The sequence below is a fragment of the Syngnathus floridae genome, chromosome 6, assembly GCF_059516105.1.
Source record: "Syngnathus floridae isolate MCC-2025c chromosome 6, RoL_Sflo_1.0, whole genome shotgun sequence".
In the NCBI taxonomy this organism is placed as follows: domain Eukaryota; kingdom Metazoa; phylum Chordata; class Actinopteri; order Syngnathiformes; family Syngnathidae; genus Syngnathus; species Syngnathus floridae.
Genome location: NC_142418.1, coordinates 8,490,319 through 8,508,545, shown reverse-complemented (window position 1 = coordinate 8,508,545; position 18,227 = coordinate 8,490,319). Strand labels below are relative to the sequence as shown.

The following is an 18,227-nucleotide window of genomic DNA, read 5'->3' as shown; positions in this document are numbered from 1 at the left end:
TTAAAAACTTGAGAATTAAATTAAAACAATAGTGGTTTGTGGTTTCAAACACACACAAATGGTTTGAATGATAGCAGAGTGACAATAAAAGCTGAATATGTTTAATTAGAAGGTAAGACAATCATACATGATATACATACATGTGATGTGAATGATATAATGATGATGATGACGACAATGACGATGATATGCAGACACTCCAATGAGTAATAATTTACAATGATTGAAATCTGCTTTTTAAACTGGTCTGTCACTGTATTAATTAAAGCATCTATACAATAAATATTCACATTAAATGACATATCCATTTAAACATTAACATTGGACATCCTTCCAAAAACAATCATACACACATTATTTTACAAATCAAAAAATGAATAGTATCTCAAAGCCTCATTTTATATGGTGAAAGTTATGTTCATATACATGCATACTTGTTTTTGTATATCACCTAAGAAAATAAAACTCTAGCTGTGCAAGCTATTGACATCAACACAAAATCAAAGTAAGGCAAACTTGAATTAACAAAAAAAAATGTAAACATTTACTTTTCAACAACAGCAAAAACAAATACCATATTGGAAAAAAGAAGACATTGGTTGTTGCTCATGTACTGGCCAAATAATGATGCAGCTCAGTGAAGTGGACTAAAAACAGTTTGAAAGTATTGGGATTCATCTGCCAACACATGGTAGAATTATCTGAATAAACTGCATTGTAAAGAGGATATGGCGTAGTTTTTGTCCTTTATCTTTCCCCCTCCAGCATGCCCTCTACTGTCAATCATAAGCCCTCAAAGTTGACCTTTGTGTGCACCAGCATGACATTTGTTTGTTGACTTGACCAACAGTTCTTATTACCATCACACCTTTATCCCACCCTCCTCCTCTTCCTCCTCTCGCTCACACTCCTGTCTGTGATCCACTGGCAGCCCGTCCTCCGTGAGAGAGAGCGACATATCCGAGTTGTCGTTGAAGCAGGCAAATGTGGAGAGAAACGTGGTGGAGCTGGCGGGAGTGACTGAGGGCGTGGAGACAGGGGATGGAAGCAGTGACGAGATGGATGCCTGGAAGAGAGCAGAGAAACATTTTAGTCGTCTCAAAACATTTTCATCGTGTCACTATACCCTAAGACGCCACTGAAAATTTAAAACGAGGTGAAACCATTTGGATTGAATCAAAATACGGTATAAATTACGAAACACGGTATTAATACGGTGTCGACCTGCAGGGAGACGCTAGACTTGTTGGTCTTGTCTTTAACTTGAGCCATGGCTCCTTTGAGTCCAGTGGCTTTCTCAGTCATCTCTAAGGCCGCTCTTAGCAGCTTGGGAGTCTCTGGCCTTACAGGAGTGACCTGGACCTTGGTAGGCCCCTTGGCTTCCTCTTTGGGATCAGGTTTCTTCTCCTTGGTGAGCATCTTCCTGTGGGGAAAGAATGATGAAAGAATATGGAAAAAGCATGTTTGACTTACAGCACAGGAAGAATTTTTTTCTTTAGATTAGTTGCACTTTTTTTCACAGTTGGACTGGCCCTGTACTCAGGTCCTACATGTAGAAATTAAAATTAAAGCTCTGACTGGCACCCAAAATCTTTGTTTTCTAATTGTGTATTTTCTGGCAATATCTTTTATTGGCTAATATTTTTTATGAATACTTATAGCATGCTAAAGAAGGTGGCAGCAAAGCAACAAAAGTACTTGCCAACTGTCAAAAAAGTAGAAGAAATGGAAGCAGAATAAGGACCTATTATCTTCCTGAGACCCAGAGAAAACAAAGTTTTTGAATTTAATTTTTTTTACACCACGTAATTCTTAGGGGTGGGAAAAAATTTATGCAGTAAAAAAAAAAAAAACGGCAAAACATGTTTTTATTTATTTATTATTTTATTTTGTATTTATTTTTTACAATATGTCCTTTTGAGAGGACATCAGGACTCGGTTATGGCGTCTGTAAGGGCCAACAGGAACTAACACTGTGTGGCTTCAGATACGGACCACAAATACCCAGAAAAAGCAGACATCCTCTACAGAGGACAAAAATGAATTGATGGTTCTCAGTAAAATATGCCCATTGTCACTTCCATTAAATGTAATGGGCAAGTGTATACTTCTGTCTGACCCATCTTTTGCATACCTGGTTTTCTTACGCAGCAGTTTCTTGGATTCAGGATAGTGGACCAAAATCTCGTTCAGGTCTTTCTTGTCCAAGATGAAAAGGTTGGCAAAGCCGTGAGCGATCACGTTAGCCGTGCGCCTGTTTACCCCGCCCACTGCGAGTAAACTGCCAATCAAAGTGAGACAGAAGGGTTGATATAATAGATGAATAAATACACGCTTGCGTCTTTTAAAGCACATTCAAAACATCTTTACCTAATCTCGCCAAAGACGGAGCCAGCACCAAGAGTGACAAAAACTGTCTTCCCATCCGGTCCACCAACCACCTGCACTTCCCCTGCTTTGATGATGTACATCTCCCGACCGACCTCTCCCTGAGGAGGAACGTGGTAAGAGGAAAATACTGAAAAGTATTAAGCAACAGTCGGAGCCTTAACCCGAGAAAGAAATCTCGGAATCTCCTGCCAATCACACGACACGTAAAGACAGAAAAACATTCACAATTGAGACACACCTAGCTGCCACATGCAGTTGCTTCCAACAAATTCAAATGTTGGAAATTACACGGAAGCCATTATTCATTAATATTCCAAGTCATTTTCTGAAAAGGTTCCCATATGTTTGGAAACCCCTGCAAAACGCACCTTTTTGCAGACATAATCCCCTGGCAGGTAAACAACTGAGCGTAGGCTCTTTAACATGTCAAAGATCATCTGTTGATCACAACCCTGTCAAAAAGAATCACACTTAACTTAGATTTATGGGTTGGACTGTTGCATGGGATTTATTTCTATTGCTATGACACACAACCACCAATCCAAAAAAAAAAACCTGAAAGGCTTCGACCTGAAAGAGAGGGACTTTGCTGATGATGGAGTAATTGACATCAATGGCGATGTCCAGACGCATCTTATCTGGCAACTGAGTCAGCAGCTCCTGCTCGTCTGAATGGTGGACAGTGTTAGAACATCGATTAGTATATCATAGCATAATAATCCAAAGTGATTCAAAATTGTGCCTTACAAATTTAACAATGGTCAATTTTTGATTGTATTCATTTAAAACATCTTCAATATTGTTGTGCAGTCATCATATTGAAAGCTATTTCTAATATTTTGGCTATATCATTAGCCTGGGGTTAATAGACAGCGGTCTGAATTTATATGTGATTTGAAGGTCTCCTGATCTTACCCAGCATGCCTTGTGACTGCCAAGTGTAGTTGTACCAGGTTTTGACTCTGTTCTGGACATCTTTGGGGATGCGATACGAAGACATGTATTTAATGGTGTTGTCCATACAGGTACGGTAATTTGTCTGACTAGCTGTGGCTGCCCCAACGACGTCTCGCATCTGAGTGGGGGAGAAAAAAAAATGCCTTCATTTTATACCTTTGTATTGCTACTTTGTTTTTGTTTTTTTAACATACCTGCCCAATCATGATAGAAAAGACAAAGACTCCCACAAAGTAGTTGATGAGCTGAAAGACGATCTCAAATAGGGTCGTGGGATCTGGCAACCCCCCGATAGTGATGAGGGTCTTCACCGCAAAATAGTAACAGCGAATGTAACTGTGGAGAAAAGACATTCCAGGAAGCAAGGATTGCATCAACTTAACGTATTTGGTTGCTGTCTCTCATCTGCAAAGCCAAATGAAACATGCAACATCAATTTCACCAACCTGTTGCCTTTGCCGTCATACACCCACTTAGTGGAACCCAGTCCTTTGAAGGCAGAGCCCCAGTAGTAGAGGCAGGCGTTGCAGTGGAGACAGTAGAGGAGATACGTGGTGGTCCGGACCACCCTGAAACACAAAAGATAAGACTTTTAAGCTGAAGACTAACAATGAGATCATGACAGCTTACCTGTAGACGTAGGCTTTGGTCAGGATAGCCTCTAAACGCTCATTAAATTCAAAGAATGAGTTGAGCTAGTGAGCATGAATAGAAAACACTATTAATCTCAGTACAATTCTTGTCCATAATTTTTTTTTTTTTAACAGGACAATACTCACCTTGAGTAACCGGGGCAGGCGCAGGAGAGGGTTGATGCCAGTTTTGAAATAGAAGAGCTCCAGTGGAACAAGACTAGCCACATCAAACTGAAAAACACATATTAAATGCAATGAATATCATTCAAAAAATATAATATTCATAATTAATTTTGATGTCAAGTGTTCAGAGTTTCTCTGTATAATTATACATTATTGTGAGAAATTAATGGAAATGTTCCTCCTTTTGCTGAACCATTACTTTTGTTGCCAATTAATGAGTTGTCGATTAATCAATTAGTTGTTGATTAATCGATGCATCTCTATTGCATATATATTCGGACAAATACACAAAGCCCATTATGACTAAGCACACTGTCTTAACAAATAAACTTACCTTAAAACGTTTGGATTTCATGTAATTCTTTCTCATTTCTTTTGTGTCGCACTGTTCAGAAAAGACAACATATGCAATTACAAACATTGGAGATGATTAAAAAAATAAATAAAAAAAAATCACGGCTGACTCAGAACATAATCAAGTGCAATTTTTGAATGAATTGAAATTAATTTTTGCCATGAGATAGGAATTAATTAGGGAATCTTTTGGCACTCACAACTATGTCCCCTCCTCGGATAAATTGCAGACGTGGCTGGAAGACGGTGATGTCCAGGATGTAAATAAGGTCACAAAGGTAATCAGTCAGTAGCCAGTAATAAATATTGCTTGGTGTCTGGTAGGGGAAAGCCCAACGCACTGGGATAAACCAAACATTCCAGTTCCACGCCAGAGATACCAAGAACATCCACAGGACATACATTAAATCTGGGGGGAAAGATGCACATAAGGAAGATGCTCGGAGAGATTGAGACAAAAAATCATGACATTACAAAGAAGCAGGATCTTGTTTTGGAACTTTTGCCAATGCTAAGCTAAAGCATGCTAATAATGCATTGAGGAACAATGGTGGTGAGGAAGTAGGGAGCGGGGTCATCCTCACTGGTGAAAGGGTCGATGCTGGCGGGGAAGCGGAAGCGCACAAAGGCTCGTGTCCGTCGAGGGGATTTCACCTGCCGCTCGGACATCTCCTCTGGCTCACTGTCGGCTCCTCCTCCTGAAGGCCCAGGGGGCTCCTCGGAAACGTTCTTGTCCACACGTTGCGTATTGGGAGCGGGGTGCAGCGCTGGGGCCTTTTGAGGAGCTGGCGAAGGGACACAGGTCATGAGCGAAGAATGCTGGGGGTCACACTTTGATGTCACACTCACAGGGGATGATGCTGTCCTCGTCAGAGCTGTCAGGGTCTATGAGTTTCTCTTTCGCCTTCTCTGTCCTCTCTTTAAACATGCGGACCAGCTCCTGAAGACGCTCATTGACCACTGTGCTGGTCTGACTGGCAGACGATGACGGACGTTCTCGCAAGCTTCAAAATTATCGAGGCATGTCATCATGGGGACGCCTGCTACATTATCGACCGTGTTTGTTTGGTACTCACGGGTCATCGGAGCTGTGGATGCTGGACTGGCTGGCCCAGGCTCTGATTGGAATGCCTGCTTCCTCCTCATCATCTTCACTTTGAGATTGCAGCTTCCTACTACATGAGAATAGTTAGAAATTGTTTAGTTATTGTTTCATACTATGACACTGTAAGACACTGTGATGGATGGAAATGAGTGGGAGGGAGCAACGGGAAGTGGACCATACAGCGCAAAGAGAAAACAAATGGAAGAGGAGAAAGGTGGATCATCAAAGGTCTTACATTGTTGTGCGGACAGTCCTACGATTTCCTCCACTAATGTACATGATTGGAGCAAAGATTGAGAAACAGTAATGAGAGTGTGAAAAAATCCAGAGACAAAAATCAAATAAGGATAAAAAGTCGCCAAAATGCAGGGCTGACACATCCGTTTATTGACTTTTGCCTCTTTATGCTGATCAATAGTGGCTAATATCACAATGGGACTTTTTTCCGGACTCACAATCACAACAAATGACAACAACAGCACAAGATGCTTTACAAGTCATTCTAACAAACTAAAACATCACAACAAAATTGTGTTCTGCAAAAATCACGGGTGTTGCTATGTTTTTTTAGAATTTCACCTGAACCTTAACGTTTTGTTTGTCTTTTTCACTTTAACCATATTGTTTAAAGATGTAAACATATTGTTTAAAGTAACCCAATGAGATCTGCAGGACACTTAGTAAACCAAATACAGCATTACAGGAGAAGGGACAGTAGAGGGCGGAAGAGACAATTTACACAACAGGAAAATGTGAAGCATTTCATTCCAACCATTGCGCCAAAAAATGAAATCCCATGATTTGCTTATCATTTGATTGTGGACAGAAATGTTTCACTTGCAGATAAGCAAACAGTGATGCATTCGTGTGCAGCTAGCACACACACTGCAGGAATACATTGATTGCACATACATTGCAGAGAGCCAACAAACACTACAATCCAAACACTCCATGCAACCTTCTTACTCTTTATCTCCTTTGCTGCTGATGCAAAATAGAGAGATAAAAACATACAAAAAGTTCATATTTTTTATCATAAAGATGCCCCGCCCCCAAGTGCCACGATTGCATAAATATCAGTATTTAACAAAAAAAAGTTTTACCTTGGTCGCCCTCCTGCTGGGGTGACGGGGACAGTCAGGGTTGTTAGTTTCGGATCCTGCGGGGTGAGGAGTTGCTCCACTTTCCTCTCTGCGGCGCTCTCGCAGTGCGAGTCGACATCCTCGATATTGACTGCTGGACGGAGGTTGAGTCGAGAACTTTCTGTGGAAGTTTTCAGAGAAAGATGTTAAAAAGGAGAGCCAAGAGAAAGATTTGCACACAAATGCTCATAGCAAAGCAGGCCAAAAGCAGAGCTGATTGGAAAGGAATACTCGAGCACCTCTGAATTAGGTCATCTATAATTGTATTCTGATAGCTCATCTAATAAAGGATCTGGAACATCCCGTTCAAATGAGCCACCCTCACTAAATCCAAAATGTCTCCTCTAGACCAGTATGAAGGAGCTAAAGCAGTATCAAAACATTAAAAAGATGGTTTGAAGAGTTCATCGATACAAATTCACAACATCATTTTGGAATTATGTTTGGTAATTTGAGATATGGCCGAATGAGCTGAAACAAGACAAGTTGATGTCATTAAGGCAGAAAAAATTGAACATAAATATAAATCCAGTTATAATACAACAGAGGTGTGCAGTAGAAGTACAAAGATGGATGCCAGACAATTTTCTTCTGGTGAAAGTGTCTGTTTCTGGATTTTTTTTTTGATCCCACACAATAGCATTATGCTTTTTTTTCAGATGAACTCTTCAAAAGGCTGGTTTAGAAATAAATTTTGGCTAGCCCTCTGTTCATTTTCTATATAGTGTTTATCCTTATTGTAGGGGCTTCAATGAACCTACATTTTATAGTAACCTAGTCCAAAAGTAACTTTAAGGAGCTCAATTTTGAGGTCTACTGATTCACCTGTGCGTCTTATTGGCGAAATGTGTGAGTCATCTTCAATGAAGAAGGCCGGGTTAGAGAGACCCGAAAGCTGGCGGGGCAGCGAGTCGAGCTGCTTGGACGGGGGGCTGACAATCGGCGGCAGGCGGGGGTAGGCGGGGACATTTGGCAAGTCAAGGGTGCTGCCATTGGGCGAGGACGGAGATGGGGAACGGGAGCGGAGTTGATGGCGCGAAGGTGGGAGAGGGCCTTGTCTAGCAAAAGCGTTGAGTTCCAAGTCCTGCTTTTGTTTTTGCTGTTGTTGTCGTTTCTTAGGCATCTTGAGGAATAAGGCTGTTGAAGCGGCTCTGGATGTTGCCGAGGTACTCCCGCGTTCTGCTGGGAAACTGGGAGAGCTTCTGAGGAATATTTGCCAAGCTCTGGTAGGCCGCCGTCAGACCGGCGCTGACCGAGGAGGTGGCGGTGGAGGCTGCGGGCAAGAGCTCGCTCAGACTGCGGACAACGTCACGAGGAACCTGCGTGAGTCGGATCTGAGAGAGCTCTTGGCGCAGCTCGGGCGGCAGAGAGGGTAAATGCTTGGTGATGTCGGACAGCTGGGCGGGTAGTGTAGGCATGGGGGGGATCTTGGCACGGGAGATGCCGTTCTCTTTGAAGAAGGCGTTGATATTGCCCAGGCACTCGGAAGTGTGGGGGATGCGCATCAGGCAGCTCTTAAATGCATCACAGCTTACTGGCGCTACATAGGACACAAGTGCATAGGATATATACTGTCAGCAATAATGTTGGGCTACGAATGCATGCTATCAATGATGTTCATTGCTATCTGCTAGCACAACATTGGTGTAAAAATGAGCCGCACCCAAATGACTATACTCGCCACTTACCCCCACAATCATCTTCAGTGGCATCCTCCTGCAAAAGACAACGCATACAAATCAATCTTGCTCGATGACACCTCATTTTTTAATGCATTGGAAATGAAGATGGAAGAATATCCAGAAGAAAATTTGCTGTATGTTTCTCATAGAGCTAAAACTGTTGCAAATTTGGTACTTATGTACATTGAATGTGTGTTTGTTACTTTTTCGTCAGTCTTGGTGCCTTGAATGTCTTTGTCAGCTTTCTGTGGCTGCCGGGTCACAGGCTCAGCCTGTGGAACTTCTTCTCGGCTCTGGACCACTGCTTGTTGAACACACTCCGGTTCAGAAACCTTCACTGGTTCAGGTCTCGGAGGGGGAGACAGGGATATCCCTCGTGGCTCTGCCTCCTTTTCCGGCTCTCCTTAGATGGAATTAAAAAACTGCCGTCATCATACAATGTAAATGATATGTGAAGATGTCTTTTTACCGACCAATGTGTGTCGTGCAATTTAGGATTACTGTATGTCTGCTATTCTATACCTTCTTCAATGACGGTTTCCTCCTCAGCGTTGCTTTCTTCCTGCTCTTCAACAGCAAGAAGCTCCTCTTTTCTGCAGGTAAAAAGCATTACTTTTTCATTTAAAAAGCCCCATTATGTCTTAGCCCTATTACAAAAACATGGGGCCCTATTTTTGTGCCCAGGGCAAGTCTACTGCAAAGGACATTGTAACTGTGGGAATTGGTGTAATTTTCTTTCTTGTCGCATTTTTGTCAGCCGATGCATTTAGAAATGGGCGTTTGCGCCGTTGCGTGAGTGAAAACAAGAAACTTGATTTGTGGACAATCGAAGCAGCTTCCCTCATTCCCTTTAAAGTCATCCCGGGAGTGCCGTGCAGTCCACATGTTGAAAACAGAAATTTGCTAGCTCTATCGCTTACTACATTGGTTGTATTGCTTGTTTTGTTTGTATTTGTATTTATTTCTAGCTGTGGATGGACAGACAGATGGATCATTTACTAATTATTTTTGACATTGGGGACATTGCTAATTGTGTTTTATAATATCACCCTTAATAAATGTTCATTCATAAATTGTGGTTGTTAAAAACTATTTTTAAAAGTCGATTTAAAATGTAATTTTCCAAAGGTTCCAGATCCATAGCAACCATGCTGATAAACAACTCCCTCGGCCTTCATCATAATTAAATCCAAATTAGTACATACATAACGTAAGGCAGTGTGTGTGTGTGTGTGTATGTGTGTGTGTGTGTGTGTGTGTGTGTGTGTGCGCGTGTGTGTGTGTGTGTGTGGACATGGACTTACACTACCTTTAGCCAGGATTAGTGTGCCATTTGCAGTGGCCACAAATTATTTAGCCATATCATGTCATAGAATATTAGAATAGAATTTTGGAAATATTATTATAAGATTCGAAAGTAAGCATCAATTGACGACGAGGCTATGTTCACGTTTTACGTAATACTCACTCTATCTGCCAATGTTCATGATGCATTTGTTTTCATAAAAAAATCCATCAGGCATCAGAGTGCAGCTTATTAAAAGAGATCTCCTTAAAATGTAGCCAAGCAAGGAGCAATATATTCCTTTTTATGTCTGTCTTTTCCCCTTTGTGTGTCAGGCCAAACAGAACAGCGGCAGCAGGTGTGCAGGTTACTGTGGGAACCATGGGGACAGAGGAAGGCAAGAAGGGGAGGGCGGTTGCCAAGGGAAGCTGCGGTTGCTAGGGTGTGATGCTGTGATAGTGAGACAGCATGTGCACAGAGCACATAACAAGACACTCATGGGATTTGGAATGGAAGCTTTGCTTTAAACCTTGTTGAACTCACACAATGATTTGCCCAGTCACTGGTGTCTCTTCTTCTAAAACTTGCAGTCTGAAAAAACATTGAGCACGGTCATGTATCAACTATACACAAGCTGAAGAAAAGGAACACATACTCTGCGTCGGGTTCCTCCAGCATCTCTTGGCTCCCCAGTGATAGTTTGATGGACTGGCCCTCGCTGGCCAGCTGTCTTACGGCCATCTCGGCTGTCTGTCTCGCCACTTCTGCAGCCATGATGGTCATCTCTATGCGCTCCTGCTGCAAACTAACCAAATATTTTGTGCTAAATGTCATTGGTTGGAGCCAACTTGTGCATCAATTGTGTCCATACAAATAGTTGGGTCTCTGAAAAGGCCACCCTTCATATTAAATATTAAACAATCAAGTTCATGATTCAAAATGGATCCAAGATGCTTCACTTTGGAAGTCGTGTCATTGACATACATATATCCGGGCATTTTATTATTTCGAAAACAATGCACCAAAACGTCAGATTATTCTGAGGTCTCCTTTCAACCCTATTTATTATTTTACAATTTTCATGGGTAGGTTTGATCAGACCACACTAACTCTAATTTACTAGTCTAAATAAAAAAAATATATACAGTAATGATCCTGATGAGAACCTACCGTTCCTCCATGGTGGCCAAGGCCACATCCTCAGCCTCCCGCCTGATGCTTTCAATGAACGGTGTCCAGCGGCCTGTCTGGGTCTCAGCATCCTCCTGAAGAATTGGAGCCAAAGCCGGGTGGGATGCTTGCTGTGACTCAGCACACTTGTTTTGGTGCATGGAGGAACTTCTTTGTGCTATGCACTGCTGTGTGTGGGTTGAGGTCATGTGGCCCTCGCTGTCTGAATCCACGTCTTCTAACACCATGTCAGGATTGAGTTTGGTAGAGGCTAAGAAAGAACGGCAGAGTCATTTTGTATGGAAAGAGAACATAGTGGAAAAATAATTCTTCGCATTTTTGCAATGCTCTCAAATCCACAGCCAGTGAGATAAGGTGAGTCAAACAAGAAGGCTCACACTTTCTTATGCAGTGACTTTTTATTCCCCCGGGGATATTTGCATGACAGCTTGTTAACACGCTTGTTATTTTAATTAGAGAGTGAAAGGACGATTCACTTCCCCACCAACAAAACCACACGTCCTCCACATGCCACATTTCACAGTTCAAGGCCAAAGACACAAATCAAGTGCATCAAAACACCTTATTTATTTAATTTCTTCTTATAAATTATTGGACATGCACAAAACTGTCTAATGAAATTCACATACAGTATTTATATGACAGTAATTACTCCTAACATTCAGTATAAATAGGGTTAATTATGTAACATGATTTAAATGAAAATATACTTTTCAAGTAGTGCAACAAATAAGACGATGAAATATATGCATAGCTGCCACAATATTAAGCATTCATGAATTTTATTTATTGTGTCAGAAGAGTGCGAAATGTAGTTCAATTTTTATAATAAATCGTAAGCTTTAGGAGTGTATTTAGTGTGTCATGTGTCAAAGGTCACTGGCCAGCCTATGCCAGCCAACTTTGGATGAGAGGCGGGGTGTACCCTAAACTGGTCAGGGCCCAATTGCAGCGCTCATGTGCATGGACAAACAACCATTCACATTCTCGCAACTACGGACAATTTAGTCTTCAAAACAAGATTTTATAATGTGGGTTTAGCGGCCGTGAATGGTAGAGAACATAAAATAATTTTCAACAAATGCTTTACATTCATATTGAACCGTATTGAGTACAGTTAGGTGAGTTGAATATTCTTGTTACATTTTCCAGCTGCCTTGCGTCGTATCATTGCGTGTGAATTAAAAAGCTGCAGTAGTGCCACAAAGCTTAGTGCTAAGTGTTGATAAGTGTCTCTATGTACGCGTGAGGACGCTAACGTCCCCCAGCCGTCTCCTCCTGCTGTTCAAGGGGCTCGCAGCGCCTTCCCCCCTAAAACAGAAGGAGAAGAGGCACTGAGTTAAGCTCCGAACGTCCTTACTGCTTATTGTGGGGGGGAAAAATAGAAATACAACTAATGCTGGACCACTTGGCTGAGCTGAACTGTGAATTGTGGCTTTGAGGAAACCATCGAGCTAACAAAGATCGTCTAAATCCGGGTATAAGTACAAAGTGCAACTCACCTTTCTTCAGAACATCTGCTGTGGCCTGTGAGCAGAGCACACAAAGTTAGAATCAACGTGCAAAGAAGGAACTGAGAGATGCATGATAGGAGGTCAAAAACAAAAAAAGAGGGGGTCAAAACTTACCTCAGCGTCATTTTGGGGTGGAAGAACAGGCTGAGGGAGCTTCAAGCCAAGCCCTGACACAAACCAGCCAACCATCCTAAAGAGAAACACTCTCATCAAGCTCTCCGTGATTCATCTTTAACCTATCACGTTCAAACTGATGTTAAATGGGAGTAATCACACACTAATGTGATTTAAATAAAACTTTGTGGTGTGTGCGTTAACTCCAGTAAATAATGAGCTAGTAGTAAAGAACAAGAAGTACAGTATGTAAAGCAGAAAAGGTGTGTGACGTTAGAAATGAAGTCTGCAAAAAAATGAATAGATGAAAACAAAGAGTGTAAAGAAACAGAAGAATATGAGGACAAAGTGTAAAAAAACAAAAAAAACAATGGAAGGATATAAAAGGCAAAATGAAGCATGCTGGAGGATATTAAAGGCGGTCAACCTACCCTGAGGCCTTGTTATCAGTGTCCAGTGTGATTCCACTTAGAGATTCAGGTGGTGGAGAAAGAACTGCAGCAGAAATGATATGAAATGGGGAAAAAAAATAAAAATAAGTGAGTGACCTCCTAATCATGGTGTCAGATGTAACGCGCAAATAGGTTCAAAATGTGAGTCCTCCCACCAGGGAATGTAAAGTATGTACTTTTGTCCAAAGATGAGCGAGGAGTCTTTTTGACTTTCGGCTCAATGGGCACGGAACTAGCGGGGATTAGAACTGGCTGAGGGATCTTCTGCTTGAGCCACGTCACCACGCTACAGCAGACAAAAACAATTATGGTCAAGTTAACTGTTGTTGCCGTGATGGGTACAAATGTACGTGAAGAGCTGATTAATGCTCACTTTGGGGGGAACACCTCCTCATTCTCCTCTGCCTCTTCTTCTGATAACATTTCCACGACGGGGATGTGTGGGAGTGGGTCAAAATCTGGACACATGGGTGCTGGAGAATTACTTTAAAAGTATTCAACAAATGACATTAGAGTATAAATGATTATAAAATTTAATTGGAGAATTATTATTATTTTTTAAATTGAACGTAACATAGTAGTTAAGTTATAATTGCCTAAAATAAATATTTGTATGAAAAACACCAAGCTACAAATTTAAAACAATCAAATGACAACAGTGAGTATGACCATAAATTAGCATATCTTCTCGTGCTAAATAATATACACCGCTCGTAATCTCAAAATGACTCATGTTGAGACGGTCATAAGGACGAAGACCGCTTGTATCAATCTATTGCACTGACAAAGTCAAAACTAACCTGGCATTGTTGCAATTTCACACACCTGTAACACACAGAAAAACAACACACCCTTGTTTTAATCATCATAACATCTTGAAAATCACTTTTATGGTCAAGAGTTTAGTTGGCTTGGATCAATGCTGCTGTATGCACTTGTACAATTTTAACCTGCGCTACAATGTTCTAAAAAAGGTTTTGAGTGAAAAGGATTTTGTGAGTGTAGCATGATAAAAAATAAGGTCATTCTAAATAAAGTCATTTTAACAGATTTTTTGTCAGTCGGTGCTTATGTAGTATAACTTCCATTGTTGCCATTCTTTACATTTTCCTCTGTCGTCAGACCAAAGAGGACAACACATACACTTTGCAGACACAACTAAATTATAGGTTAATTGCCTAATTGGTAAAGCCCTTCTAAAGTTCTTCCATTTACGTTGCAGGTCAGACTGATCCACTTTAAAATTTAAAAATCACCCCCACCGCCCTCGTAAAAAAAAAAAAATGGAGGTGTAAAATAATAATACAACATAATACAACAAAATAAATGGGATAAAGCTGTTTTTATTTCTGATTTTCTGGGAGAAAAAGTGCACATTTTAATCTCACCTCTGTGTGCTCCTCTTCGTTGTCATGGTTGTCTTCTCTGTACTTGTCGTCAGGCTGTGGCAGCACCTTTGTCAGACTTTGAGTGACCCATCCCATCATTCCCGACCTGGGACACAGACATCAAAATATTCAGCTTCTCGCAACAGCCACAGAATGTGCACCTTGCTGGTTCAAACTTTACCTTTCTTCATCCCCAATAGACTGGTGGAGAGAAAAAAATATATATTACTTGTAGAATGATGACCAGGCAGAATAGCTTCACTTCTTTGACACAACAGATTGTGATATGCATGTAGTAATGCAAATAAATATATGCCACATTTGTCAGGGATGTTTTCATCTACATGTGCTTGATTATCAAACAGTTTGTGATAGTCTGTTCATAGTCTATATAAATTGAATCCACTAATTCTTTTTCGAATTGGAGTAATGGCATTTGAATTGCAAAATCCAAAAGATGCAGGACATGTCTACCCAAACATTAGCGTAAACATTTTAGTCTTATCAAAACAGTACAACTGAAAGATCATCCATTTCTATTAATGGATGGTATTTAACATCTCACCTTGTTGTCGAGGTGAAGTGATCCGGCAGGCTGAGGCAGGGTGCTTGCAAAGCTATTGGACAGCCAACCTAAGACTCCGGCCTGGGACTGGCTGTGAAACAGTCGTGAAAACTGCATATGCATATATACACTCACAAATTGCTAAGCGTTGAGAGACTTGAAGAAAAACTTTACCTGTCTTCTGAAGCATCACCTGTACCCTTCAGTGGAGGACCCTTGACTGTGTTGAATAGTTGGTATTAGAATAATCATAACCCACACAAGAAATTAAACATGATATAGAATTCATACCATCTCTGTTTTTGGGGAGTTCCTGTTTAATCTGAGACAGAGAGAAAAGTGTTTAGAGTGAATGCAGATGCGTTTAAGAGTTTCAAAATGTGTCTGTCTTTCACTTTCCTTTATCTATACCACCCATTATGGATGAAAATTTGTTCGAACTAGCTGTATTCAATTCGCTACAGATGTTTACCAGAGATTCTGATTATTAAATGTATTCAGATCATTAAAGTTGTGTTTTGCTAGTCAATTTTGACTTGCTATGAGCAAGAAGATGGAAAATGCTGACATCATCAAGAGTTAAGTGTGTTCATGTGTGTGTACGTGTTTACCCCAGCAGGCGTCTTGATATCTGCATCTGTTTGAGGAAGTCCAGGGGGATGAGGGACCACTTTCACCACCCAGTTGAACATCCTATTGAAACACACGCACACACAAGCACACAAGTCCTTTGTCAAGATTCAATTACGATAATGATCACAATTAAGATGACTGACAGAGAGCCCTTGGGTGCAGCTAAGGAGATGTTTGCGTCTGTATTCACTTTATTATTTCTTCTATTCACATCATGTAAATGCTGCACAAAAAGGCAGTAAAGTGGTGAAAAGGAAGAATCTTGCTTTCCCAGACGGAAGAAAATTGGTCTCAAATTGAAAGAAGGGTTCAGAGATTTGCACATGTGCTGAGTAATATCTCCATTGTGGCATGTTGGGATAATCCCACGTCTGTAACAGGGCACCAGGTTAGTGAAATACTTAAGTGTCTGGTATGTGCATTAAATATCATCATTATCAACATCAATATTACAAACAAAGTAAACATTTCCTACCTCAGGGTCTACAGGTGGCCTATCATGTCCCTGGTGTTTGCAAGATCCACAGTGCGACGCAGCTCTCTGGGGATTTGCCACAGCGACTGCTCAACGCTAACTGGATTAAGGAGCACCACTTGAAGGTTAAGGCCCAATCTGGGCCTCGAAAACAGATTGAGGATGAGTAAAGTGTGACGAGGACGTCATCCGATCCAAGCAATGAAAATGGTTGCTACGTTCAACAGGGAAGCTGTTGCTGTGGGTGTCCAATTCAATCACCTGTCACAAGTTTCTTTTTTATGGATTGGCTTTTGTGTATTATTCATGAATTCTTCTTTCAGCCATTCTTTATATTGACCATTGGATAGGCCTGGAGCTGTGTCTACTGCACTATTGTCCCATGTAACTAGTTAACTCATCCTATCCTCAATGGGATGCGAGACTTTTACTAACAGGCTAGCCATGAGCTATATAAAGTATGAGGAAGTCAAATCTCGTTAGCTCCTATGAGGTACTCTAATTTCTTTGTCTGCGTCAAGTAAATCAAAAACTACATATTAATTGTCAGATGGAATGCTAACACACATTTGACAAAATATAGGTCATGGCTTACATAACCAGTAGTTTGTTAGATGAATTCTGCATCTATTGGAACTATAAAGTGCATAGCAAAAGGCCAACGCGCTTAGTATACTGTATATGTGCAAAAGACTTATAAATGTTCAAATTATTTGGTTTAACCTCCTTAAATCTTAATGGAATCATTTAACAGATGGAATCTCTTCTCATTTCTGTATCAAATTCAGTTTATTGTTTTATCTGTAATGTTTAACTTTCGCCAAAAGATGACTGTTAGGTTTTTTTGTTTGCGCTAATCATGATATGTTTTACTCTGTGTGTATATTTACTCTATATACAGTAATATGAGTTACACTTTTTAAATTAAACTACTATACTCTAATGATGCATATTTTTTACAAGCAGTTTGCAAAAATACATGTGTGTCAGGTAGAAAGACCTTCTTGAAGTCCAGCAGGTCACCTTGGAAAGATTCCAGTGCTTTGCAGGAGAAAGAGGAGTATAAGGTTGCAGGATGCAGATCCCATTATGTGCTCAGCAGGGGATAAGCTGCGAGAACGGGAAGATGGCACCATCACTGGCCTCAATCTTAACTCAACATCTGGATAATATGGAGGACATAGTTCATGTTAGGATGTTCTATCGTATAAGTAGAAGACGAAAGGAAGTCATACGCAATTGTGTGGTTGTGAAAACAGTGAGGAGAAGAAAAAGAAAGCAGAAGAAAGAGAAAGCCACTAGAGGTGCAATGGCTGATCTGTGACACGAGCTCATCCTGATTAACTGTGACACAAAGTCACGCAGGAAGGGACACCAGCCGTCACAAAACAGACAGCACAGAATACTATGTAACAAAACTAAAAATGATTTTTTTAACAATAACAAAAATTCAAACAGCCTTTTTGTTTTCATTATGTGTTGCGGGTCAACTTCACCCTCACCTAGCTAATTTTGGACAACAGGCACACTGGCATAGATAGGATGGTTTTCTTAATAAGGCTGTGGGATTTCTTAATTTTTTTTTTTTACAAACCCCAAAAATTCTTCAGAAAACGCTGCGAAATATTCATTCATATGATCCTTAAAGAGGAAATGCTGAAAAAAAGCTCCAGAGGATAAACCAGAAAATAATTCTCTGTTCTGGCACCCAGGGGGGTTAGAGTGCCCTTGCGGAACCCCTTATAACGCCGCCAGTGACCGGGCAGTATACAACTTGGATTGATCCCCAGCTAACAGCACTGTAAAAACATCAGAACATTGTGAACAAATGAATGAATAAACGAATATAAAGGACAAAAATTAAACACCTTTGACGATCATAACAAATAACTGAAAACTGAGATGCAGGTCAAGCAACATAAAACTGCCCATAGTGTACAAGAGAAGCAGTAAGACATCAAATCCACTTACCAAAAATGTTTACAGGCCTCAGGTTACTTGGATGATCCATCTAAAATGAAACATTTATTAATTTTGTCTGGTACAAAGCACAGCGTAATTGATTGCCCTGCCATGTCACTTGTGAGAAAGGGCTCTCTCTTGTGGTGGAAAAATATAATCCACACTGAAGAAGCGATGGAAAGAAACCGTTCCAGTTAAT

The 18,227-nt window shown here is 40.8% G+C and overlaps 1 protein-coding gene across 5 annotated transcripts; it reads right to left on the bottom strand.

The window, feature by feature from the left end:
• Nucleotides 1–79: 79 nt before the first annotated feature.
• On the bottom strand, nucleotides 80–18,169 carry LOC148396385 (cyclic nucleotide-gated channel beta-1). Of its 5 annotated transcripts, none has more exons than XM_088379562.1 (39): nucleotides 18,038–18,169; nucleotides 16,067–17,228; nucleotides 15,570–15,651; nucleotides 15,250–15,280; nucleotides 15,133–15,178; nucleotides 14,959–15,049; nucleotides 14,575–14,594; nucleotides 14,394–14,499; nucleotides 13,806–13,830; nucleotides 13,379–13,463; nucleotides 13,161–13,291; nucleotides 12,985–13,048; nucleotides 12,554–12,629; nucleotides 12,428–12,452; nucleotides 10,905–11,175; nucleotides 10,390–10,539; nucleotides 10,278–10,325; nucleotides 8,972–9,042; nucleotides 8,653–8,852; nucleotides 8,456–8,483; nucleotides 6,729–6,888; nucleotides 6,592–6,609; nucleotides 5,861–5,893; nucleotides 5,597–5,695; nucleotides 5,370–5,524; nucleotides 5,105–5,305; nucleotides 4,721–4,929; nucleotides 4,501–4,551; nucleotides 4,128–4,214; nucleotides 3,979–4,043; nucleotides 3,795–3,917; nucleotides 3,543–3,684; nucleotides 3,307–3,466; nucleotides 2,962–3,059; nucleotides 2,760–2,843; nucleotides 2,371–2,489; nucleotides 2,135–2,281; nucleotides 1,225–1,423; nucleotides 80–1,066 (listed from the first exon to the last, which is right to left on the bottom strand). In XM_088379562.1, the coding sequence occupies exons 3-39, from the start codon at nucleotides 15,648–15,650 to the stop codon at nucleotides 863–865; spliced, it is 3,903 nt and encodes a 1,300-aa protein (XP_088235688.1). In that variant the 5' UTR covers nucleotide 15,651; nucleotides 16,067–17,228; nucleotides 18,038–18,169; the 3' UTR covers nucleotides 80–862. The 5 variants fall into 5 exon arrangements, with proteins under 5 accessions (XP_088235688.1, XP_088235689.1, XP_088235692.1 ...); XM_088379563.1 differs by having other exon boundaries at nucleotides 16,067–17,176; nucleotides 18,038–18,141; XM_088379566.1 differs by having other exon boundaries at nucleotides 4,721–4,756; nucleotides 5,175–5,305; nucleotides 16,067–18,141.
• Between the last annotated feature and the right edge of the window lie 58 nt (nucleotides 18,170–18,227).

Bases quoted from the DNA above. Each gene is read 5' to 3' on its own strand.
- LOC148396385 (XM_088379562.1), bottom strand. From the start codon at position 15,650: ATGTTCAACTGGGTGGTGAAAGTGGTCCCTCATCCCCCTGGACTTCCT. The intron at 4,930-5,104 runs GTGAGGATGACC...CTTTCCCCCCAG, and splicing joins CAGCATCGACCCTTTCACCA to ATTTAATGTATGTCCTGTGG. The intron at 2,844-2,961 runs GTCGAAGCCTTT...TCTTTTTGACAG, and splicing joins GCAAAGTCCCTCTCTTTCAG to GGTTGTGATCAACAGATGAT.